The sequence below is a fragment of the Dermacentor variabilis genome, chromosome 1 (assembly GCF_050947875.1).
Source record: "Dermacentor variabilis isolate Ectoservices chromosome 1, ASM5094787v1, whole genome shotgun sequence".
NCBI classification, from domain to species: Eukaryota; Metazoa; Arthropoda; class Arachnida; order Ixodida; family Ixodidae; genus Dermacentor; species Dermacentor variabilis.
In genome coordinates this window covers 135,791,554-135,816,888 of record NC_134568.1, presented here as the reverse complement: position 1 = coordinate 135,816,888, position 25,335 = coordinate 135,791,554, and the positions used below count along the sequence as shown (strand labels likewise).

Below are 25,335 nucleotides of genomic sequence, written 5' to 3'. Positions count from 1 at the left end.
TTGGAAACCCATACCCAAGGTCGACAAGATCAGAGTATTTGGCTCCTCATCGAAGCCAAGGGCCACAAGGGAGAAACCCTCAGAAGACTGGAGGGAACTGTAGCGCAAATCATCAGGCAAATCGAAAGGATAGCCAACAAACAGCGGGATGAGAGAGGAAAACAAGATCAGGCTAATATAGACCTTCGTCATAAGCAGAATAGCATACGTAGTGCCGTACTTGAAATGGCAGGTCGCGGAAAAGATCAAACTAGAATGTCTCAGTAAAACTTTGATTTGGGCGACTTGGTTCATGGCTATTCAAAAGACACAGCGCGACTGGGACGGAGACAAAGAAACAAAAACCACAACACTAGCGCTAACTAACAACTGGTTCTATTTGCACCGAAACCGGCCTATTTATGCGCAAAAATGCTTGCCGTGTAGCATCGCAGTTAGCACAGATATGATCACACATGATCAACCAAAAACAAGATACCGCAAACGTTTAAAAACACGTTACTAAATCCATAGAAACAGTAAGAACAAGATATGGTCAACGAACATAGTCTACTATCAACACGTATCTCAATGCTTCGGTCTAAGGCGAAGTCACTATGCATAACAAAATATTATAATGGAAACAAGAAACATGCGCACAGAACAAGGTATCCACACACATGGGTTGAGCAGGTTTCTGTAACGAAAAAAAACGCCCTTAAAAGGGGGGTGAAACTTCTTAGACCTAAGCAAAACCTTCCAAAAATTCAATCTCATCGTCACTCAAAAATATGGATGGCTTGCTGGTGCAGTTGCCCGCCAATCTTTCGATAAAAAAAAGCTTCCACAATTTCTCGCTCGGTCTTTTCTTTTTTCTTTCATCAGAGGCTTAGTGTCGTCAAATTTTGGTTTGCAGCCGCATAGCTTGCAATGCTCAGCGAGAAAGCTGCCTGTCTTATTACGTACATTAGGATTATGCTCCCTGGCTCACCCGTAGAAACATCTCCCCGTTTGGCCTATATACCGGCGACCGCAACCCAAAGGAATTTCATAGACAGCCTTTGCCATACAGTCTGTGAATTTATTTCTGTGCTGAGTAGTACATTGTGGCAACTTCTCTTTGTCTGTCTTTGTACACATTTTTGACAACTTACACGGCGCAGAAAATACAACCGGAACTTTATGCTTCCAAGCAATCTTCTTGATGCTGTGTAACAATTTGTGAATATACCGAATCACCTGCACCGGTCCTTTTTGCTTACCAGGCTTACTTTTTGGATTCGGTTTCTTAATCTTTCGAAGCAGCTTTTCTGAAACCGCAGTAACTAAAACCGATGGGTATCCGGCTTCCTTCAGCCGCGTCACCTCAAAAAGCCGAAGCTTTCGCTCATTACGTGGAAACATGTTTTCGTTAGGGCTGATTCAAGGCAATTCATTACAGTTCCTCTTTTTACCAGTTTGGAATTGGCACTGTTCAAACGCAGTAGCCCCTTTTTAGATCTCGGGTTATATTGCCAGCAAATATGGTCATCCCTAAATAGCCACAACAGGTCCAGATACTGTACTTGGCATTTCTTTCAGAACACCTTAATAATGTCATGAACAGCAGCCTCCAGATAATCGTTTGAAACATTTCTTAAAATTACGAGATAATCATCTACATATTGGCGTATTTTAACAACGCTAGGATCCTGGGCATGTGAGTGGATGCGTGTTCCTACATACGCCAAAAATACGTCACAAAGAACCGAAGCTACAGCCGAGCTTATATACATTCCTCGCTTTTGGAGGAGAAAGGTTCCCTCATACTTCACAGCAGTTGAGTTCAAATAGAATTCTAACAAGTTTAAGAAAGCGTCATTTCGAATCCCTGTAGCATTCTGAAAATCGCTTTCCCTGTAAGCCGCTATCTTTTCTTTCAAGACACTTAGCATCACTTCGTGTGGAGCAGAGTAAACCAATTCTTCTATATCAACTGAAACTCATTGTACAACCCAGGTGACAGTTCATCCAAAAATGTTACAATGTCCGAAGAATTGCTTATTGAAAAGGGATCTCCGCTCACCAGAAGCTGCAGATGCTTTTGAAGGTATCGAGCGAAGACGCGTTGCCATGAGGCATTTTCAGAAACTATGGCGCGAAGTGGTGCTCCTGGTTTATGGGTCTTCAGGGTGAAAAAGACGTCAAGAAAAGCTTTTTGCTCCTTCTTTGCTTGATTAGCAAGGCTCACTAAGTGCAGATCCTGCAGCAAATCAAGTGCTTTTCTTTTTTGGATCTGCGGATTGAACGTTACTTTTTTTAAAATTCTTTCAATGGCGCGAGCGATGATACATGACAAACCTTTTTGCGCATAAATAGGCCGGTTTCGGTGCGAATAAAGCCACTTGTTAGTCCGCGCTTGTGTGTGGTTTGTGTTTCTTTGTCTCCATCCCAGCCGCGCTGCGCCTTTTGAATAGAATGCCTCATTCGGAAAATATACAATCTAGCCATAGAGCTACCGATAAGCACCAGCACGGACAAGTTGCTACAGTTAGGCCTACACAACACGGTAGACAAGCTCATTGAAGCGCAATGTACGGCACAATACGAACGCCTCTCTAAGACTAGAGCAGGCAGACACATCCTAGAGAGACTAGGCATAGGTTACCACACACAGCAGGATGTCAAGGTGGACATCCCAAGAGAGACGAGGGAAACAATGGTAATACGCCACATACCAAAGAACATGCACCCAGAACACAATAAGGACAGACGAGAGAACAAAGCGAAAGAGATACAGAAGAAATTCGGCAGCGACAAGGACGCAATCTTCGTAGACGCGACCCGATACAATCGCAGACGGGGGTTTACGGCACCCGTAATCGATTGCGAGAAACACTCTAAGAAGTGCGGGAGGATACGCACCACACGTAACGAGACAGCGGATGAAGTAACCATAGCGCTCGCGGTAGGTCAGACTAACGCAACCGTGATAGTCAACGACTCTCATACGGCAGTATGAAACTTTGCCAACGGCCGAACCTCTCCGGACGCACTACACATTCTTCTTGCAGGAGGTCAAGAGTGCAAAAGAAAGATATACAAGAGATGAACACACGTTCATGCCCTCGCGGAGGACGGCAACAACAAAGCGGCACACGATGCGGCTCGAGGGCTTACGGACAGAGCCGCGGTTGCAAGTGGCGCCCCGGCACCCCCCGGACGTGACGGCGAGGTGGATGAGTGGGATTGGGAGGGGAGAATGACCATATATAATGACATCACAAAACACTAAGTTACAGAGGGGCATATTCCCGCGACCTCACCCAAAATTGACAAAAAAGCAGTCCGTCGCATGGCGGCAGTTACAAACTAGGACGTATACGAATGCTGCGCTCTCACACATCATATATCCGGATATAAATCAAACGAACAAATGCAAGAAATGTGAATTGAGATGCGAATGCCGAGGGATAAGTAACAGTAACGAGAACGCGGCCTCTAGCAACAGCCTTCGCACGTGCTGAGGGGCCACGCTGTCCAGTCCCTTCCTCGAGGATCAACTGTGGGCCGCCCAGCGGGCCGAGGATGCCGCCAGGACCCACAAACTCCTGGCCGTCACCTAGGTGGTGCCTTTGGCTCTCCCCACCAACTCACAGGGCACAATAAAGTTATTCCCTCCTCCTCCTCTGCATGTTTCTTGTGCAGCATAGCCTTGTTGTGCAGTACAAGGCATACGTACGGTACAACGTTGAAAATTGAAGAGTTATGACTGTTGATAAGGTAACAGGCCAAGATTTCGAAGATGACGGCATATAGAACAAAAGGTGTATTCTATAACGATTATTTTCATACTCTATTCTTCTTGCTCTTCACCATTGTTATACACGAAGCCAGTGTTGGGCTTCACTGTTGGGTGTGGCCACTTGGCCCACTCAAAGGAAATGATGGCGCATGCACGAAACCAAAACACAATGGTACTTCAATATTTGTTACATGATGGAGTAATGATGAAAAAAAATATTTCTGTACTATAAGGCTGGACAAACCAGCCTGAACGTTATGGCCAGTTCTATATAGACAACATGTTCCATAAGGCACTTAGGCAGTTTCTTCACAAAGAAAGCTTGGACTCAATTATTTAAGCATATTCTACCGTATGATAACCTGGGTGCAATTAAAGAAGGGCATTTATTGCTCTAAAATTTATCAAATGCCTTTTGAGGCACGTGTGGGTGTTGATGGCGTCTTGTCTACCTTTCTTAGCTCTTATCTCCCTATGCCTCTTTTCTAATCCCTAATGCAGGCTAATTATTCTGCTTAGCATAGGTGCGCTTTCTTCCTCTCTCTTCCCCAAATGCCTGCAATCAAGTGGCTGCCTTCTACACTTCGTGTCTTACAGCCCAAATGTGCTCTCGAGTCCCTACGTGCGCTCCGATTGCCGTTATCTGAATGTCGTTCAGCAAGGCCCAAAGCCGCCACTTCAGTATTGCGGTCGACATCACCTCGAGAACCCTCGCAAACATGGCACTTGTCTATACGGGCTCAACTTCGTCGACAAGCGGTGCTTTTTGGCTAGCGATGAGGCTTTTTACCCTTGCTTGGCTTCTTCTACAAACCACTTTTGCTGTGAGGCCCCCTCTGGATTTATGCAGTAAGTGTTCATTATTCACAAGGTATCATGGCTTGCAATGAATCCACTGCCCCTACGTTTCCACGCACGCCAGCTCCTGATTTGCCGCACCAGAGATTCCACGTGGGAATCCTGTTTCTTTGTATACGAGGCGCTGCATCAGATTTGGTAAGTAGACACGAGAGCTTTCATGAAAATTTTGTCGGCAGAAGAAATTTGTATAGTACAAGGCGACCACCAGGAAATTACGTTTAAGGGCAACATTTCCTAAAAATTTATGTACATTCTGGCGCAGTATGATGTCGGGTGGACATTGCTGCACTAAACGTGGTTTTCTCATGTTCATTAAGGCTTCTGCCATGTTAAGACTACATCATACACTGTATTTTAGCATAATAAGCACTACCACGAAATGAAAAGCTTAGACTGCCTGACAGCATCTTCACAGCAGGTAAATAAATAGCGTAATTTAAATGAGGCCTGATATCACAGTCTATTTGAATATCTTGAAGTTACGGACTAGTTTGCTTTATAAGCACGGGCGGGAAAAGGTAGAATTTTTGAAAACTGCAATGAATCGAAAGTGCAAGAGCAAAATCACACGTGTTTGTGTTGGCACGAGTGCTCATATGGCAAAGCCTTTGCTTGGCTGCATTCCGCATTAAAGCTATAAGGTGGTTTCTCCCGTTTATGGTAAGGGAAATACCACATGCAAAGCGCCAAACTTAATTTCAGCTGGTACAGCAGCTGGATCACCTGAAAACCGACGTGCTTCACTGCCACGACGACTTCTGCCTTGTGGACAAGTTGTGTCAAAGGGGTCAGCTGGTAAGTTCAGTGGCCTAAAAAAGAACGCACGCCACTCGTTGCTTTCGTTTCAAAGGCTCCCGTTTCGTACCAGAACATTTTACGGAGGACTGACACAAATTTTTGTGACTCGTTTTCTTTCCTTCATTAGGCAGCTGCTGAATCCGTATTCACGGCAGGTAGCCTCAATTATTCGAATGCGCAACAAATAATTAGGTATATACTTTTGCATTTCAAACAGCCGAAAATGCAGAACAAATGTAGCGCGGCTTCGGGCTTGAAGCCGGTCTCCTGGTTATCAAGGAACTCGGAGGTGATGCCCACGGTGCTCCACGAACCGCTAACGCGAGCGTTAGTCAGCCCTGTCCAATGGTCGCAAGCTGCACTATCATCGTGTCGACGAAACCTGGGCACGAGTCACCACATCGGCTATTTTTTCCTCACTCACTTTGCATTTCTCTGTATTTGGCGAAGGATAAGCTTGCGTCGCTGAATATCGCTTATCTGGGAATGCGTGGCGCCCCTGTGAGCTTCGAGCGCTCAATGCGTCCAGTTCTCGGCGGCGCGGTTTCGGTGTGGCGTGTGACCCCTGCGCCGGGCTGGCTGATCTGCACGTCAGCGGTTTGAAATACAACGTTGCCCCTGTATCCAACTGCTTTGGCGTAACCGGGAGGCCTGCTTCAATCCCGAATCCGCGTCGTATTTGGCACGCATTTTCAACTGGTGGCATTGAGATACCGTGTATTTTTTTTATTTGTGGCGCTTTCGAGGAACTGAGAAGAGTTCATACCTGATTAAGGAATCGGCTGGACCTATTCAGTGAATAAAAGAACAAGAGACAAAAAGTTTGTACTCGTGTACGTGTGTGCGTGTTGTGTTGTGTTTGCAAGTGTGTTGTGTGCGTGAGGCTTGCCTCAGAGAGAGGGAGAGGGAGTGTTTTGCATTGCGGAATATAAAACATGAAAATACTCGACGAATAAGAGCGAGGCCCACCGCACTCTGATTACACGAAATCTAGGAGTACAAAATTAGACACGCCTTTTCTGGAAAGCTTTCTTTCAGCTTATTTCCCTAAGTTTCTCCTTTTGTCTTGTTTGCCTCTCTGTCTCTCTCTTCACTTTTGGTGTTCGGCATTTCAAAAGCGCGGCGCTCCTTAATTGCTTGGACACATCAGCCTCTGAAGCGAAATAAAATTTTTGTTGTTAACACGCCGACGGAGGCTAACCAATTGCACTTTACCTCTTCAATCAGCAATTTACTTGCGATTCGTTCGCTGGTTCGGTGAAGACTTTTTTAAAATATTGCTGTTAAATTAATTTTAGGCGTTCGAGAGTTCTTCAAAACACCCTCTGTGGCTTATTTGTCATCCGTTTCTTCTTAATGAAATACAATAAAGAATGAGTCATTCAATCATGTAATATTTTGCCAACAGGCACTTTTTTGATAATTAAGAAATTTCTTATTTTCTTGTACCGCAGATTTTACTGCAATTATTTTGGATGACATTTACTTTATTGCTTCAGCCGTGCGAGTAACTGTCATCGAAGTCATATGGCGTTATTCATTTCTACAGGAACCGGAGATGGCAAAATACCTCGTGAGTACTCTTTTTTTTCTATAAAATGCACAACGTAAACGCCAATGGGAAATTTTATATTTTACGCTATGAAGTTACGCTGAAAGTATCACTAAGCGCTGTGAATCTCAGACTGCATAAAGCTACAAGTGAATTCAGAATGTAGCACGTGTTTGCCCCTGACAAAAATGACATCAATAGTGTTTGAATCTATGCCACAATATTCCAAATACGTTTTTATTATATTTTTCACGATGAACTAGTCACTGTGCACACGCTGAATTCGGCAATTTCGAGTGACACTTATTTAAACATGGCATGAAATTTCAGATTTAACACATTTGAGTTCATTAGCTCGTTGGTATAATTGTTATGTGGCTCATTCACGACAGCACACTTTCACCTGCATGCGATAAATGTTGCATATTTGGTTATATTTTTGCTCAGAAAAAAGCCCATTACGCCCATAAAGAAGCTTACGTTATACAAGTGAGTGTCACTCTATACCTAATGAATAACTAACTACTGTGATTTAACTGTGAGTACAGTATTATAGTGTAAGCTGCCGTGAGGCAGGTATCGCTTAAGTGGCGTCATGGGCAAGTCTACTATATGAAAGGCGCAGCTGCCGTGAATAATCAAAGTGTTCTCGTAGGTTTGCCATGCATTGTGGCTGAAGCATGTTGCTGTGAAGCACAATGCCTTCGCGCCTTTCAATGCACTTCTCATTGCCCTGACGTAATAGTTCTGCGGAAACCCGCAAGAAGGAGAGAAGTAATTAATAAAAGGGAAAATGAGACAGCCACCCAAACGTATCAAATTGCTCAATTTCTAATTTTCTGGATCAGTGCAATGCTCACGGTAAATCAAGTACTCCAAAACTCAATATAGCTCAATTACATTACAGTGAAATGCAAGGTTGATTGACAGCATCACTCAGCACAATTCTCAACATAAAAAAATATCTCAAGACGCATTGAATACTCCCTTGTAGACATAGGCCAAGGTTCCTCAACAATTTTTAAAAAACTTCGAAAAACTAACCACAAAATAGTAAGCTATGCGAGCTCCTTACATGCTGAGAGCCATTCTCCAGTTCTATTTTGTTTTTCTAGCAGCTCGTAGAAGTGTCAAGAAAAGACATTATCCAACACTTTTAAAGGCTTAAATATAGGTGCGCAGCTACAGTAATCGTCGGCTGTTTGCAGTCCTACTTTCTGTGTATTCCCTATTATTTCGACCGCTTTCATCTTCTAAAGGAAGTGACCAAGACGTGGCCACGAGCTGCAGGAACCTGACAACTGTTTTGCTAGTAATTGCCTGCTGTACAGACACTCATTAATAGAGCATGAGTACATCCAGTAGTAGGAATGAAGGAACAAGGGTTTATTTTACATTATTTACACTGGCTCCAGACACGGAAGCACATTCCATGTAGGTGTGTATTAAACGTCTCAGTTTACACCAGGACACGTCATCCCGCATCACTGCACCAAAAGTCTCCGCTTTTCATACCGTCGTCTTCCCTGGGGACCAGACTAGGAAATCCGATGACTGTATCGCGGCCAATCGCAATCGTCGAATCTGTCGCAAAATCCCGCGCATGATATCGCACGGTCTCGCCGAACTCCGCCCCCTATGTTGCACCTTCGTCCCCGCATATGGCGCAAGCGCATAGCAATCTCGGAATCCGAGGTCTAAGCCATTCTTACGGTAGCATTCGACCTTTTCAGTAGCATTAGCCCTTTTCATCAGTTAGTTCAGTTTGTCAGGTTCAGGTATAGGGGTGTTTTGTTGACCCGTCAACAGTCAGCGTCAACGCCGCGTCGACTTTGCATAGGCGCTGATGAAAGGGGGGGGGGGGTGTTGCCTCGTGGTAAACGTTTGAGAAATGCTCATCGCCGTGTTGAGACGTAAAAAAAAAAGAACTTCCTGGAAGCGTCGCGGCGGCGCCTCGCTGCAGCAGCTGCCTAGCAGCTGTTTTCGTTTGAAGCCTCCGGCGGCCCGGATCAAGGAGGAATGACTGAGCTGCTCAGGTCCATGCGGCCGCGCAGTGGAGTGCATGTCCAGTGGCGCAGTTAGAGCTAGCGGTGGAATTGTAGGCGAATTCTGTGTGGATGCAGGGAGTGCACCGGCGAGAATATAAAACCGGCTTCCCTTGCACGAAAATGGACTCGACCATCGCAGTGTTTCAATTAACCCCATTGGAACTCATACTTAACGTGTCTTCATAAAAGTTTCACATGCAAGCTAAAGAAATGAGCGCCCAAGCAATGATGCACTACCCCTATACGGCAATTTCCTTGAATGAGGTGGAACCCTGCAACACCACGACGGTGGTTGTCCGTAGAATTTGTTCACACGAAGTGAGAAAAGCCATGCATATTGCAAGAACTTTTTTTAGAATTTCGGAATTTTATTTAATCAGTTGAGTATTACAGAAATACAAGATATGATATGCGCATGAAGGTCCTTTAGTCAATGACTGCACAGGGACCTCCTTTATGAGAACTTAATAGGCAAGTACCAACAGATGAGCTCTCTGTTGCGAAAGATGTCGGAAGCAAACATTTCGGTAGTTTGCTGCATAAAATTATCCCTGACAATTGTGTGTATCGGCAACCTATCGAAACATGACATTGTTTTATCATTAAAGAATTTCAGAAAAGAAGAGAAATGCTCATTCTTTGCTCATTGTAATGCTCATTACACATAGCGCTATGGTGCATGCAGCCCAGTTAGGCGTCATGTATTAAACACGAACTATGCACTTAACGTTCCGTGTATGTTGTCTTTCTAAGTTCCTCTGCCACTGCGCTCCTGATCATAAGTGCTGCTCCTTAGCCGTGTTGGGGAGTTTTCTTCTTGGCACGCACGACGACACAAGACCATGGATGAAAAAGGCGGAGAGCTTTTGCTCATTACCAAAGCTCCTGAGTACTGCGTCGTTGCGCAATACGAGTCTCGCTGTACAGTCCAGACTGCGCTGGGCTGAAGCCCTGCTTGTTCCGAAAGGGTGCTCCTTCCAGCAAACAAGTTCTTGCCCTCCCACATCCACCTTACCCTGTCCGCGGTGAGAGTCACGTGCAATGTTGGAATACCCGCTGCGGAATTAGTGGTTGCTTATTTGGTAACACCTAGCTATGCTCTAAACAGAAATAATTTTTTTTAATGAAGAAAGTAAACAACGCCTTCAGACCTCCCTCACTTTTCCACCTCTCCCCGTGGTGGTTTAATGAAAGAGTGGTAGATATTGAAGTACGCTCTATATAAATCAGTAATATAATCTTTCATTAGGTTTTACAGAACAACTTAGCTCGACATGATGTGAATTGGCACGAAGAAGCAACTGCGTATGCAAATTTTGCCCAGTGAGAACACTTGTATCTTCGAGACGGCCGTGTAAACGTTGCGGATAGCACCATCCCCCCTCTCCCAGCAGCAACGATTCATGACAAGACTATGAATAATATCGAAGAAAAGGGTATTAAAAGTGACCGGTTACAGTCTGTATCGAGCTAAACAATGGACCTGAATTTGGTTTAGTGGAAAACATACTTTACGTTTATGATGGACATACCCCCAAAAAATGTCCTTCTGGTGCGATTTAGGCGACATGACTTATTGGCTCTTGCTCAGAGCTATTGGTGCAACGTTTACGCGCTTAGCACTAAAAAGACCAGCTTTTAGAGTTTAGTGTGACTGGAGACCTTCTTTGCTTTTGCACTTCGGCCAACAAAGGGATCACGCAACAGCAGAGCAGACTGGCAGCTTTGCGTGTTCCCTGCAAGCAGTTCGTGTATTATTTTTATGTCATCAAATTTTAATGCAGTGGTTCAGTGTCTGATTGAATGTTTGACTGCAGACTGCCCACCTGATGCGGGAACTTCGATGCCTGGCTGAGTTTTGTACTACCCCATCGGAGAACGAGCAGGATGGTGGGGCGAATAGCACTGACATCGCTCATTGCAGGAACAGTGTTGAGCTGTAAAATAGACTTAAATATGTCAACCGGAGAAATAGAAAGCGCAGCGATTACTGATAACGTTAACCGCGTGTTATTTAAGTTTTGAATCTTTGGCAACTGGCTTGATCACGTCAAAAGTCACTCGCTGTAACATCTGAATACCATAATGCGGTCCTGAGGCGCATTTATTGTGCTGAACATGCGTTGTAACTCCACCTTCTGGCTTTGACCGTCCAGAAACGTTGAATGAAGAGGAAGAATCTACAAGGGCCACATTGTAAGCATCTTGACGTAACAATCAAACATTGATTATACGTACATATAACTGCAGCAGATGCAGGTGAACATGATTGCGACATTCACAATTCCAGCACGCTTCCGACTTCAACGATTTAAGCATGCTTTCGAAATAAATCATTGGTTGACACTGACCTCTCGAGTTGGATTTGTTCTTTTTTCTATCCGCGTATACTCCTGTTTTCCGCGTGGCTACTTGAATAGTGTTCCCAGTTCAAGCAGTAGAACGCCGAACCAAAGAACATTGAAACCTGAGCAGAATGAAAACAAAAACTGCATCACCTTGATCTGAAAATGTAAGACATAATGCTGCATGTCCTGTGGAACAACGTCCCTTTTCACCGGAGTGCACGTTGTCATCGGCCAAACGCAAACCTGTGGGCATTGTCATTGGCTCCTCTTTCAGCGAGCGTAGGTGGGCTGCGCTCTTGGGCAGTCCCGAACTCAACGACCAAACCCTGGCCTTCCAGAGTGCCCACGATCAGGCCGTCAAGCACGGCTTGGTGGTCCCTACGTGGGACTAGTCGGGTGGCACGGGGTTTCCCGTGCGTATTTTCTTGACGGAATAAAGTTCACTCACTCACTCACTCACTCACTCACTCACTCACTCACTCACTCACTCACTCACTCACTCACTCACTCACTCACTCACTCACTCACTCACTCACTCACTCACTCACTCACTCACTCACTCACTCACTCACTCGCTCACGCACTCACTCACTCGCTCACGCACTCACTCACTCACCTGTGGGCGTTGCTGAATAATGAAGGCACTTGAAGAATTTTGCTGAAGTACTACGTTTCACGTACGGCTGGAACATTTATACGCAGACCGCCCGTGGAGCTGTGGGAGAATCATTTTCGTAACAATGGCAGACGTGGCAACATAGTCACTCGAGCACAAAGCGCTGGGAGTATTCACACCAACATGTGGAATATTTGTTTTTATCTGTGAGGAACTGCTATCGTATCCGGCATAAAAGATGCTGTACAAGTCTTGGCGTTGAGTCTAAATGCACTGCCTTCATGCGTTAGGCTCCCTGCATAAATGTAAGTGAATAATACTCTTTCATTCCGCGACGTTGTGTCATATGGAGTTTCTTTTTGCTATCGCTAGAGGAAAACCTGACGCTAAAATAGTTCAGCCATCAGGAAGACAAGGGTATACGTACATGAATTTATCCTCGGTTGGGCACGGACTCGTTGAAAAGGAGCTTTGCAGGTAATTTATGACCTTGCTAATTGCAGTTCAGTTGCGTTTTGTTTAGCCACACAAAGATTCTTAGAGCAGTTAAGCATTTTACTTTCAGAGATATTTCAGGACGTCACGCAATTTACAGTGCATATACATGGTGTCCCAGCTATCATACACGAAGCTTTAAAAAAGGCAAGCTATTCCAAGTGAGTAAGACTAAACACACGCTCGGAATGCATTTTAGAAACAGTGCAGTCTTTGAGTCCCTGAGAACAAATTATTTCATTAATATAATTAGTTAGAATTGTAATGGTTGTTGCAATTATTAAGCTGTCAATGATAGAGCTTTAGAGAATCGCATACGTCAAAATGGCATGTTTACAGTAAGATACACATCGCGTGTTTATTTTTTTCGTCAAAGAGAGAAAGCCAGCTAAATAGGAAAAATACCGTTTGACTATGCACCCATACGCATGGGATATCAACGCTATCAAAAAAAGCCTCATTGCTAAAGAGTTGGTCGTCGCAAGGTGGCCGCTAAGCAGTGTGTTCCCGTAATGATGGTACGCAAAAATCGCAGGGAGCTGTTGGTGCACCATGGAAAGAGTGAACGCATAGTTGTCTACGGAGCCGTAGAAATCTGGTTGAGCCTTTTTTAATAGGGGGCGCTGCTCTCGCGTGCGCACAGGTGCGTATATAGTTACATATTTTTCATAACTCGTGGGTGTTCTGTCTGCTCTGGAAAAAAAAATTAACGGCCGATTTGTGCTATGCTGTAAACTTGTCAATTTGATCTATCATGCGATTCTATACAGCTCCCTAATTAACATGTTGACAATTAAAAAAAAACAATTATAAGGTGGCCTAATAACGTTAAATAACTATTTCAATGTCAGGGACTAAAAGCTAATGGCGGTTTCTCAAAGACTGTACTGCTTCTGTTCGTAGTAGAAGAGGGGATACCAGCTGTCACCACAGTGCTACAGCAACGGAACAAACCGTTCTACAACCCATACCCACGCCGCACGCACAAGTGTGCACACTACCGGCTACCGGCTACCGGCGAGCAGCAACCCGCACTAACGTCGTTCTATCGTGTTCAGCCAGGCGGCGATCCTTTCAATTCTCGCTAAAATCCAGAGTATATAGAAATAGCGAAGGCTGACACTGGACGATTACACATAGCTTTCTTGAACAAAGGTGCTGCATATGATGATGCAAAGAAAGCTCCTGTGCAATACTTTGAAAGAAGAGGGTGCGAATAATGGTATCATATAACTATACTTTAAAAATGTACAGGGAGAACGACGTTCAAATTTTTGTGCGAAGACTTAAGATTGGAGCAAAAGTAAATGTTACCAAACAGCTGCGACAGGCCTGTCCAGTGTCATAACTTATCTTTATTATCTGTATAAGGGTAATATATAGAGCAGTAAACTATTGTATGATCTCTTACATGAAGAGAAAAGAATACTAGAATGTTGGTAAAGCTGGTTTAGTTAGGCAGACGACATTGTTCTATTAGGAGATAGCAAGAGCGATATTGCTTAGTGATATCTATATCGGCAGGAAGGTGAGAAGCAGGAATTCACGTTTGATGCTGAAAACTTCCGTCTCATGTTTCTTGTGGCAGGCAAGCCAGATCAAGGAGTCTGAATAATGCAGTGGCAATTGCCTACAGTAAGATAATACAAATATCTGGGAGTGCGAATAAATGAAGGACGAATGTATTTCAGAACCGACGAAGATGCACTTAAAGCAAAAAGCCCGATAAATGCAGATACGATGAAGCGCATATCATTATGGGAGCAAACAAGAACGTAGCAGTCAGCGGACTGTGAAAAGGTGAATTGGTACTGGAACTTACCCTCAGAAATTTGGTGCTATTTACTATTTTAAGGCCAGAAATACAGTCAGGTCTTGATGTAAAGCACAGATAAGTCGGTAGATTAGGATTAGGAGCTTGAGGAAAACCTACAAATGAAGCTGAAGAAGGAGATATGCGGTGAACATCTTTCCTGGCGAGGGAACTACAATGTAAAATATCATACGAAAACAGACCAACACAAAATGGCGGAGTGCCGACGGGCAGCAAGGGTGTATACGTAGATAAAAAAGTGGATTCCCAGTGGCGGAAGAAAAACTAGTCAACTGGATGTTAAGTATGCATGGTATAGTGCAGGAAGCTAGACAAATAAGAGCGCACAACATCAAGTTATATAGGTGGAGGGCTAGCACTGGTTAGAGAAACTGGTCATTAAGATAACAATGGAAAAGTACAAAATGGGGAAGAAAGATATGAAGAAGGAAGTGTATTACAATAACTCGAGGGGCAGTGTACTTACTTTGGAGGCTAGGACAGGCTAAAAATGTGAAGTCATAAAAGGAGGCTTTTCCAAGTCGATGACCTGTGCGTAGCGTACAAAAATACTGCGAAGGCAATTGCTCATATCATGTTAGATTATAACAGTATACATCAAGAAGTAGATACAACTGCGACCACCCGATTTTCATGAAGCCCTAGTGTTTAAAGACAGTAAAAGACAGTTTAAAGACAGATGGTATACACCGGCGCGTTCAGCATAAGGAAGAGCCGTTTGGAACATCTGTGCTGGATATTTAAGCAGAGAATAATCAGCGTGATAACAAATAAAAATTGGTAGATATCTGCAGGATAGTGCTATCATGCGCTCGTTTTAGACAGCAAGGAGTGGGAATTGAAACATAGAATGACAGCTGCATAATAAATTAAATAAAATCCTGGAGTTGGGGTGGAATATGCCACCACCCGTTTCAAGGGAAAATTTTCTCATCATCATTATCTTCGTCATCATCGTCATCAGGAGCAGCAGCTGCGGTGGCGGCGAACAGTGCTGGCATGTTAGATGCAGCAGCGGCCATCGATGCTCTATCACTCATAGCATCGTCTAAGGAATGATTCGTAACAAGGTGTTGGATGTGAAATATAATACCATCCTTGGTCAGAGTATTTCGGAATTCTTTGAAACTTGTACTGCGAACAAGAGTGGCGGGAAAAGGTGGAGGGGAATCTACACCGCGCGTACGGACTGATAGAGCGCCACTTGGGGTTTTGGGAAGGTCTACGAAGCAGAAGCAATCGATGACATCGGCCAAATTATACGAGGATTCTCATAGCGCTGTTGAGCTGCGGTTGATAATGTAGTATAGGCCTCACCGAGTTACACTTCGCGTTTTCTAGAGTTCAAATAATGCAAATGTACACCAGTGTGCACCTGTGTGTCACTTGCAATTGTACACCTGTGTTCGTCTGAACTCGTGAGAACTTTTTCCATGATCGCGTTAATCCTTTCTGTTCCAATTTTTTGAACCACCAAGTTATCCCTAATTTTTTAATGACGAATTCATTGTGAACAGCTTTCATTGTTACACTGATAGGGGTTCATTTGTTATTTTTGTGGTCTTTGTATGTAATTATTTTTTCGTGTTCTTGAGCTGCAAATATAAGCAAGGCCACAGAAACAGTGTACACGGACTGCGATATTCTTTGGAACAAAAATCAAGCGTGCTTTTGTGATCCTCAGTGCGACGCCTTATAGCTGAAGCGGCGTGGAAAGAAAATCGCAGAGGCGTCAGCGTCCAAGCGCTTTTGTGGAGCCGCGTTTAGGCGAGAGAGGTCGGCAGATGGGGCTCTAATTCTTCGCTATCGTTAGTACTAGGTTGAAGCACCGAACACGAGTTGCTAGAGCGTTCCAGTTCTAAGTGTTTGCTTGAGGGGAAGAAACGACCAAGAGCACCACGATTCCGGCGCTGAAGAAGCGACCGTTCTCGCTGCAGCCGCCTCACTCCGCACCGCCGTGTTTAAACCCCACGGTGGCTGTACCTCCGCTTCGTTTACGCCAACTGCGCCCACAAAAATTAAGCTTTCTGGGAAGGTGGCGCCATTTATTAGCCCAGAATTCGCACCAAATGATGAAACGCCTGCCGGACGTCTGTGTCAGTCAGTAGATGAAAGGAAATCGCTGGACCAATGAGAATCGCCACTGGCATATTTTGACGGAAACGCCTGGACGAGTGAGACTCCTCTTTGCAAACGAAAGGGTTAAGCTTCAGCCGCTTCTTGTCGCGGGTTCTACAAACTATGACTGCAATCATGTAATCTTTGGTATCGAACGATATCAATGGTGATCAACTGCAGTGATCAGCAGTGCTTTTTTCAGTGTAGCCATTTCTGCGATACGGGTACCATCTGCTACGCGCTCGCTTTCTGCAGAGCTTGCTTGGATTGCCCTCCAAGGTAGCACAAATTTTCTTGGCGCACCAAGTGGTAGCGAAAAGCTACTCCGGGAGAGAATGCGGCCTCTCTGTAGGATTTCTGGTGCGCAACCAGTGCGGGCTTTTACTTCATAAAAGCGTGTAGCAAAGGCGTTCTGTTGCTAGTCATTCGCAATTGCTCAGTAGACCGTCACCAAACGTTCAGCCTCGAACATTCGTGCGCTGTCCGTGGAGTCGCCGTCACGCATGCTTTGGCACATCGGTTTAAGTGTGCGGCCATTTACTTATTCTTGACAGGTTGGCTATACAATGGACGTAAATCTGCCTGTAAGTTGGGACAGATGCGTGTGCATAAGATGAGAGAAACTTACTGTGCCAGGAAGAAGCGCTACTCCCTCTGTCACTGTGTAACCAGCACTACTAACTCTTGCCGGCTTTCCGCGGTTGAAATAATTTATTTGCATGTTAGCGATAGAACGCTGGTGGGTCGGTGAATTTTTTTATCCGCGGGGAATGCTGTGCATCTCGAAGGGCCGGCAACACAGGCAGTCCTTATGCAGCAGTGGTTCGTGCAATTGATCACACAGATTCATATAATTTATTAATATGCCAGTCATTATTTCTACAGCCAACTGCAGAACACGGCTTCCTTCGACCGCTACACATTTTGGAGCATGAATGGAGCACAGTGCGTCCACCCGGTTGTTTTTCTGGCAGCTGATCGCGCAGAAGCAGGCTCGAAGTTGCAATTTTTTTGTATTCGTTCGCTTTCGCTGAGGCAACATGCGGTGCGCCGCCGAAAGCGCCATCTCGTTCCTCCGGAGCAAACTGCTCCGCGAAAATGGTATCTACGAGTTAATACACACCGCTTGACTAAAGCTTCGCTTCACACAGATTCCAACATGTCCGTCGGTTCCGCATATTTTTTGCTTGTTTGTGGGCCCTGTTTACTTCTAAAAAAATCAAATAATAAGGCAAATAAATGTGAAAGACGACATAAGGTCGGTTCATCGTTCCTACCCGTGTGCATCTTTTCTTTTTTTTTTGTAAAGACGTACTTTTGAAGATACCAACAAGCAAAAAGATAAAATAAACACATTTCTCATATGCTAGTTTTTTGTTTTCGTACATAACTGCTAGGGTCGTCTTTCCTGTTCGCCTGCGCTTTGTTGTTTTTCTCTTTCATCGTAGACAATACCTTTATCAAATGCCATTTAGCCAAAGAACAACTTCGTCCGCACCTAAGCTTTACATATGTATAGGCTGAGTACGAGGCCCTATATAATGGTTGCAATCCCGTTTGAAAGAAGGAAATTGAACCTACTGATAAAAGTAGACCTCAATATTATTTGTATTTTAGCAAACGAACTTACTCTCTCATCTACCACATAAGAATAAGTGGTTCGGGTATTATTTGTGCGCAAGAACGTAAGATATTTGAGCATAGTCATTTCCAGCTTCTTACCTCGACCGTCGAGGGAAAAAAAAGGTATCTGCAGAAATTCATTCTAAAGAAATCTGCTTCAGCTGGCAAACAGGGCAAAACACACGTGCACATGAGAAAAAATCCATGGGTTTGTTTTACAAACAGAATGACAAGCCGGTTTAGCACGACGATGTCTTGGCTCTCACCCGAATGTATTTGATCCTTACTCTCATCATTAGCCGTTCTAATTAGTCGGTACTCTTGAGGGCGACTATAGAGTGTCACAAGCGCAATTAAAGAAAAATCATGGGGTTTTATGTGCCAAAACCACGATCTGATTATGAGGCACGCCGTACTAGGGGACTCCGGAAATTTAGACCAGCTGGGCTTCTTTAAAGCGCACCTAAATGTAAGTACATGGGCGTTTTTTGCATTTCGTCCCCATCGAAATGCGGCCGCAGGCGAAATGATGCAGGTCAGAAAGAGAGTTTTGGAACAACACTGTGAGAGAAACATCTTTTTATGCTTGTGGTCACTATTGTTGCTTACTGACGCTATCACGGTCCTCATATTCGGAATTACTGCCATTAGCCCGTTAATAAGAGCTCTCGTTATTTTAATGGCTTTGGTGGGTTAGACCAAAGTTCGACGCACCCCTCTATTAAACCTCCACAATCACTCTGTGGACCTCTGCTTTTACAGCAAATCACCGAAAAAAAAAGTTGCAATGATGCAATGACTATTATATGCGGCCACATGCATATACCAAACGCGGGAGTCGAGCCGTTGAAAAAGTCATAAGCTGTCCAGAAACATTTGAAGCAGCTAATGCGGAGTTGCAACGCTCTTCTGGCTACGAATTGCGGTGCTACCGTTATGCAGGTTGTGCGATAGGCTATGTCCTTGCTCCTTGACAAATGACTATAGCAAAACACAAATCCTCAGGTATTTGTCTGACATTTTGAGATTACTGTTACATTCTCGCAGAACAAACGCGCCTCCTTCGCCTGCGCCAGCTGCGCGCAGAACCTCGTAATTTCTCCTTTGCATGTTTGCATGAGGCCATTCATACGCTTGTTGCTACTGGCTTACTGTCTTGCCTATAAGCCGCTCCGCTTTCGCGTGTCAAGTGCCGCGCTGAAACCGTTATCCTGGCCTGTGGCTGATTCAGGTTACGAACAGTCAGCTGCCGTTATCGCGGTAGAAAGAGCCTAGCTTGGTGGCGTGACGATCGGTCGTTTTCCACAGCGGAACAATAAACAGGAAAAGCCAGCCTTGACGCAAAGCCACATTTACCAATTTCGAACCAGTCACAGTTTTTTTGTGGCTGCTGTCGTTTGCTTGGGAACACGCCGAAGGCACAGAATGCACGTGCTATTTACAACTTTCCTGCTCGTCACCTTGGCAAGCAGCACTCTTGCTGGTCCGTTGGATCTATGCGGTATGAACTTTCCTCTAATATGCACACGCAAGCACATTATCTCTGTCGGTCTTGTAATGAATTACACCTGGCAGAACTAGGTAATCATTTGAGACCGGGCGGTGTCTCGGTAAACGTGTAAATAATACCTTGAATATTTGGAATATGTCGGCCAGTCTAAGTCCGCGCGAGCGGTCTCGAATTTCATGGGCCCGGGCCACCGTACATATCCGCAGACGTATCTGCGCCAGAGTTCAGAAATACGTTCGGCTCTGACGCCATTTTGTGCTTGCTCCTTGTTGTAGGTCCACTCGTTGCCTTCCGAGCACCCGCGTGTGCATGCGCCCACAAAGTTGAAGCATGACTATTACATTTGACTTGGAGATTTTGGGGTGTTGCTATAAAGTCACCGAATATATCAAGGTGTAGTTGTGGGCTCCCGTTTGCTGTATTCAAAGTTTACAGCTTCAATTGCACAAAGGCACCGGCAGAGCAAATCAAGTTAGCGCAGTCAGCACAACCGACACGTCTGTTTGTCGTTGCTTAACATTAATTATTGTTTCTTTATAATTCCCAAGCATGTAACTACGCCACTGTATTAAAACAGTCAGAGTGCCTTCTGATCAGCGCTGTTTATTAATCAGTAGTGAAGGGTGGTAGTGCGTACGTTAGTAGGAAGGAAATGAATTGGTGGAATGAGACTCATATTAAGCCTCGAAAACTAAGTGCTCACTCGAAACAAACTTCTTGAATCTTGAGAAAACAAATGAAAAGAAAGCATACAAAAGGTATCTTGCCTTGAAAGGAAGGCCTGTGTCGATATTTTGGCGTCGAGTCCAAATGCGGCTATCAGTTTTTGCTTGCTTTGCTTTTTACGCAGTTTTGCTATAGAACGAGAGTACGAAGTTGGCCTAGTTAGTGGAGCAACGGCACTTAAAAAGACGGCGCTATCTAAAGAACAACAGCCAACAAGACAAAGCAACATCAGCACATGTACTGCTCGTCTTCCTGTTGTCCTGTAGCTAGCGCGGTTTCTCAGGATGTCTTTGCTGCAGAATTAAAGTCAATGATTATACACAATTTCCTCGTGTTTTCAAATTTTCTTTGTTGACTTTTAGACCATGTTGGAAGCCGCAGAGAAGAAATCATACAACTTTTCGAGTGCATCCTGTCGAAAGCAACGCCAGAGGTAAGTATTTGAGTCACTAATTATTCTCCATCCATGGCCTCCAAGAGTGCAACAGTGTGCGCCGGCGCGATCCGGAGGCCACGGCTCCTGAATTCGAAAAATGAGAACACAAAACGAATGGCAGTTGTCAAGTGCGTGTACTTCTTTGTGCTTACATGTGCTCGAACACAGCCGGCAAACGCGACCTACCATTCGGGTGTCAAATACTAATGCACTTAACCTTCACAATGATGTGAATGCTCGATCGGAACTAACAGTTGAAATAAGACATTGATTCTAATGGGAATATTAGAAGTGGACTGATGGAGAATAGGTGGAGGGCGAGGAGCTCTGGCTACAAGATTGTACGATCACCAACTGATGTATTCAGTGAATAAAGCCATTTCATATAAACATTGAATACAGCTTAAGCGTTTTAGTGTTGGCGGTACTGCCTGCCAGTGACTGCTGCTCATGCAAGGGAGTTGCCGCGCAATATCGGAACTCATCGTCTTGCCGTGGGGCGCCTTCAAGCCAGGTGCAACCTCGATGGTTTGAAGAAACCCTGAAGCTCTTCGGGGTAGAGTTTAAAACGCAGAAAAAGAATATACAGCATCCTGCACCAGATGAGCAATTTCTTGAACTCGTTGTTCTGTAGCCGCCAATGGATACGGCATATGTATTGGTCGCGTAACCTCTACTTTCCCGGTTAATGCCAGTGTGCAGTACTGCACACTGCCGTCTATACCCTTGAACATTTCTTTAATTTCGCAACTTTCCACATGTCAGACATTGCTTCCATAGATGAGGCACTGCTGGATACATTTCTTTATAGTCTGGCGTCCTCTGAAGATCCAATAGGATTCTCGTATTTCTTTCCGAGTATTCCGTACTCCAGAGTGTAGCGGGCGCAAGCGGTTTTCAGTCAGCTCAAGTCAAGGTAACGAAGGATGCTTCAGAGGGTACACTGCTGATTTGGTCATGATCAAGCTTAGACAGACTATTCCGAGTGCAGACTTGGTTACAACATATGAGGCAGCAACATATGCCTTCGCGCTTGCGCCGCAGAATATATGGAGCACCTTTTCTGTCTCATCGCTTTTAAAGTCTCTTGCTATCATCGTCAGAACGGCCACATTCTTAATGCATGACAGCTCATTGAAGCAGCGATCTCACTCAGCCTGTAAGGTTTCTGGGAAGGGATTGTTCTGTGCAATTTCTATTACCTGCAAGGCCTGGAACATATTCTTCAAGTACGCCATGGTGGAAGCCATGAATCCAAAATGATCAAAAACTTTTTTGACATCTGCAGCGCAAATTTCTTGTTGTCAGCCCTTGCAGAAACGAAGCCGACGAGATAAGTTAGCTTGTATTGAAAGTGGCCAGTTTGAGCATTCCAACCCTCTCCCAATACTTTGAGGGCCGCAGCTTGTCCAAAGTCGGCATGTTCTGTTTACATCTCCATTGTCTAAGAATTTGACAAGATCATGGTCGTTGAGCATCCACTTGAGAAGCCGCATTCCCGCTTGGGACATTATATATTTTGACTTCTGGCAGAACATTTTACCCCTTTTAAACTTTCAATCTCGTTAACGAGGTCTTATACGCACATATGGATACGCAGGATGCTGGTCATTTCAGCATACTTTTTTGGGCGGGCCGACAAGATGATGCCGCAACGTCACTGCCAAGAAAAACAGGCTCGACATTATGCCGAATGGCCCGCGAACAATTGATAATCTACTACAGCTGGAAGTTGTTCTCTGTTACTTTGCGTCATCTAGTACCAGAGGAACCGCATGACGTTCCAATCGCTATATGATAGCAATGTTTGAAGAAAGGCTTTTTCAATGTCCGCGATGAGGGCGATGACCCAGATGCGCAAGTGGACCAGCGGATTGATGAGCTCTGCGTTTTAAGTTAGTAACATAGTCCACCAGAATGTCGTTCAGTGAGAGGCAATTTGTGACGCTTGTTGATGCGTCAAACGCTACCATCAATTTTATTGTCCGGCTGCCATGACGAATAACTCCTTGGTTATAATTCCCAAAGCGGACCTTTCAAAGTCCTGTAGTCTATCTCGACTAGCTCTGCGCAGCTCTTTTCAACGTTCTCAGATGATGGCACCGTGTTCCTTGATCAGCTTGAGGCTGAGTCACCTCACGGATGCCTTGGCTATTTCCCAAAGCTACTCCACCACGATGAAAATGTCAATTCCGTCTTCCCATACTCTACCAAAGTAAACTACAAAACTACTTTAGAACGTTGTTAATGTTTACTACAGCGCATAATCACAGCGGGTGAACTGAGGAGCTGAGGGGGCTGAAGAGTGTGAGAAAGAGGAGAGATCACTCGAGCAGCGCGTGTCGCAGGAGTGGAATGTTATCCAATGGGTGCAGTGCGTCACAGTGGCAGGATCTTCTTTCGTAGGAAAGACTGACAGCTTCATTGGTCTTCGATCAAGTATTTTTCAAAAGCGCATAGAAGCTACTTACGATTTGTGGCATGCGCTCTGCGTTGATTCCGTTTTGTTCAAAGCGGCAATTTAGTGAAAATATTTCGTTTGTTTTAGCTGGTGGATCAGCTCGAGGAGCTCAAGCCGAAGTTGTACTGCACCAACTACTACATAGTGGTGAAGAAAATCTGTCACACTAAACGATTCGTAAGTATGCAAGTGAAACAACACGCATGTATGCATAATTTTAATCATTGGACTGAAAGTGTGTGACCTCTATTATGGGAAGCGAGCATAATTTTAAGCTCATTTTCGTTGATAGCTGATGTGGTCGGACTAATAGAGTCCATTTTATTGCCTTATATTGCCGCTGAATTATAGCCCTTCTCTTTTTCCAGGCGGTATTTATGCGGGAGTACCTAAGTGTGAGTACAAGCTTCAATTCGCCCTCTCCGTTCCACTGAGGTCGATTTTTATGACGAGCGCTTCACTCAGCGCAAATAAATAGCTTTTCGGAGAAATTAAAATGTCCACGGATTATGCGGCATGCTTGTAACATTGTTGTAACATACAACGATCGCAACTTTTACGGCTTTTACAAGATGGGACATATGTCGAAAACATTATCAATGACGTTGACCATCCTGTTTAAGCGCGTGCTAATTTGCATTGGTTATTGGCGTGGTTGCAGTCTTAATAAGCGCATGCGTAATTGATATTGAACACAGTACAGCCGTAAGAAATCGGAGGACACCTAAGCACTTCCTTTGAGTTGTGAATGCGAAAGCGTTAATGCCCAATTGAACGCCGATGAGTGGTCCTTCGAGTTTTGCGCTGAGAGTAATGTTTTCAACTTTTGCTGCGGGGCATGTTATCCAGTTCTGCCACTAAATTGGTGCGGGTTATTATAATTTTTTTTACAATTTCTACGTTAGCATGGTGACTGTATATAAACCGGAATCATTTGGGCGATATTGCTGAGAAATCAAGGAGGCCAAGGAAGCAGCAGCAGTCGCCAACGGGGCATCGACGCGATGCCCCGTGGCGTCGCGTCATCGCGCCTGCTCCGTCAAGGCGCGCTGGTGGCGTGGCGTGGCCGGGATGCCCTTTTCTCTCAAGCCCCACCTGGCGCGTTAACGCTGCATCACGTGTCCCGTGTCGCCCACTCTGCTCCGTCGAGTTCCGAGCCAGCAAGCGCGAGCCAGCGCCACGAGCGGTGCCGTTTCACTGCAACAGACGCTTCCGGCTTTATCGCTCAACGGGCCATTTGACGCTTTCGCATCAAAAGCTTTAAAATGGGCCGTTATTAAGTAGTCCAGCCGGGTTAACAGACAGTTGAACGTTAATAACAGCTATGTCAATGCTGGACTTGTTACGGCAAGCTCCGCACTGAAGTTGACTCTTCCTTTTTGCTTGCCACATGCAGAGGCCGGAGCTTTACGCCGAACTTGAAAAACTAGCCCAAGAGTGCCAGAAGACGGACGCGACTGCGCGTGTTCAGCCCGCACAGGAGGAGCCAGCCCCTGGACTGCTTAGGCGCATCGTCCATTACATTCTGTGGCTGGCTGACAAGGCTTCTGATATCAAGGATGCAGTCATCAGACGCGTTGCATATTATAAAGCGTCGTCCGCGTGAACAATAAAAGCGGCCGTATAAGTCCACAGGGTTCCAAAGATAGCCAACACCAGGTATTTCCTTCTTGTCAACCTTCATCTATCCCGCATTTCGTTGTTCAGCTTGTTGCCAGTGTATATAGCGCTCTCTTTACATTTAGATTTTAAGAATAATAAATTCTGCTTTGCTCTTAGTGTGAAGTCAGTGCACTAATGTAGTTGTTAACGCCATACAAACATAACTTAAAGAAAATGAAGCATTAAAGTCGCGTGAAATATAAAGGATATTTTGCAATGATGAACATATTAAGTAAATAAAAGTGCAAAATATTTTATAGAATCACAAGAACGAACGTGTAAAGAAAGACAGCTGGTGTCTGTGCTGGTGGCATACCATGGAAACATGGCTGAAAAGCTTGAGTAGTTGAGTTACCAGAAACTTGCATATATCTTGACTTTTCATTATTGTAGACTTCCCTATTCAGTAAAGTCCAGTGAACCTTTCCCATTGCTATATTTACAAAACAACGACAAATGCTAATTTAAAGCGATTGTGCACATG

The 25,335-nt window shown here is 44.8% G+C and overlaps 1 protein-coding gene across 1 annotated transcript; it reads left to right on the top strand.

Moving 5' to 3' along the window:
- Positions 1-4,430: 4,430 nt before the first annotated feature.
- LOC142572092 (uncharacterized) lies at positions 4,431-11,038 on the top strand. The gene is made up of 5 exons (XM_075680946.1): positions 4,431-4,612; positions 4,686-4,759; positions 5,327-5,419; positions 6,972-6,995; positions 10,840-11,038. Exons 1-5 carry the CDS (start codon positions 4,483-4,485, stop codon positions 10,963-10,965), a joined length of 447 nt encoding a protein of 148 aa, XP_075537061.1. The 5' UTR covers positions 4,431-4,482; the 3' UTR covers positions 10,966-11,038.
- Positions 11,039-25,335: the final 14,297 nt, after the last annotated feature.

Coding starts and splice junctions, on each gene's coding strand:
- LOC142572092 (XM_075680946.1), top strand. CDS start 4,483: ATGGCACTTGTCTATACGGGCTCAACTTCGTCGACAAGCGGTGCTTTT. Junction 4,613..4,685: donor GCCCCCTCTGGATTTATGCA/GTAAGTGTTCAT, acceptor CACGCACGCCAG/CTCCTGATTTGCCGCACCAG. Junction 6,996..10,839: donor CGGAGATGGCAAAATACCTC/GTGAGTACTCTT, acceptor GTTTGACTGCAG/ACTGCCCACCTGATGCGGGA.